Source organism: Penaeus monodon, chromosome 22, assembly GCF_015228065.2.
Source record: "Penaeus monodon isolate SGIC_2016 chromosome 22, NSTDA_Pmon_1, whole genome shotgun sequence".
Classification (NCBI taxonomy): domain Eukaryota; kingdom Metazoa; phylum Arthropoda; class Malacostraca; order Decapoda; family Penaeidae; genus Penaeus; species Penaeus monodon.
The window spans coordinates 11,094,523-11,095,217 of NC_051407.1; the positions used below are offsets into that span (position 1 = coordinate 11,094,523).

General features: G+C 40.7%; 1 protein-coding gene across 1 annotated transcript in view; it reads left to right on the forward strand.

The window, feature by feature from the left end:
- The window catches only part of LOC119586937 (solute carrier family 22 member 5-like), a gene marked incomplete at its 5' end in the record, with an annotated part of 16,251 nt that overhangs the window by 6,349 nt on the left and 9,207 nt on the right, over positions 1-695 (forward strand). The window contains 1 exon segment of the mRNA XM_037935669.1: positions 459-627. Coding sequence (XP_037791597.1) covers positions 459-627 — 169 coding nt within the window.

Here is a 695-nt window from a genome sequence, read left to right on the forward strand (position 1 = left end):
GAGTTTTTAGCTTCAGAAAGTCTTATTACAGGTTACCTACCTCTCTACCTACCATTTTTCCTCCTCATCCCTAGGTCGTAAGTTCTTACCCCCAACACACAGTACGGGTCCCTATCTCTCTATCTATCCTTATAAATCTGTGTGTGAAAATATACTTAACGTTGTATAATCACAAGACGTTCCCCCATTTCCCCGTCTTATCTTTACTTCTTGAGTTCCTTGTCCCTCCAAAATATTAGCGAGTGCACGTTCTCTCTACCTATTGATTATTCTAAACGCTATATATTCAATAAGCTTTCCCCCATTTCAGTTTTTGAGTTCTTATCCCTAGAGAATTTTAGTACAAATTCTTATCTGTCCAAATTCTTAGTATAGGCTCCTACTTCTCTACCTATCCATGTAAATATCTATATAAAACTATCCTTAATGCTATTTATTCATATGTTTCTTCATCATAGGTTTTGAGTTCCTAGCTCCAGAAGAACGCACTACAGGTTCCCTCGTCACGTTTGTGGCATGGACTTTCGGCACATGTCTGACATCACCTCCGGGATGGCTGATTCCGAGGTTTCAGTATCTGGTAGTGATTTCGTGCATACCAGCTGTTTGTGGGTTCCTTTACTGGAGGTGAGTTTTGGATGTTTTATTTGGTTGTGGTGTGTATCTGGGGATGGGGCTAAGAGTGGGGGATGAGG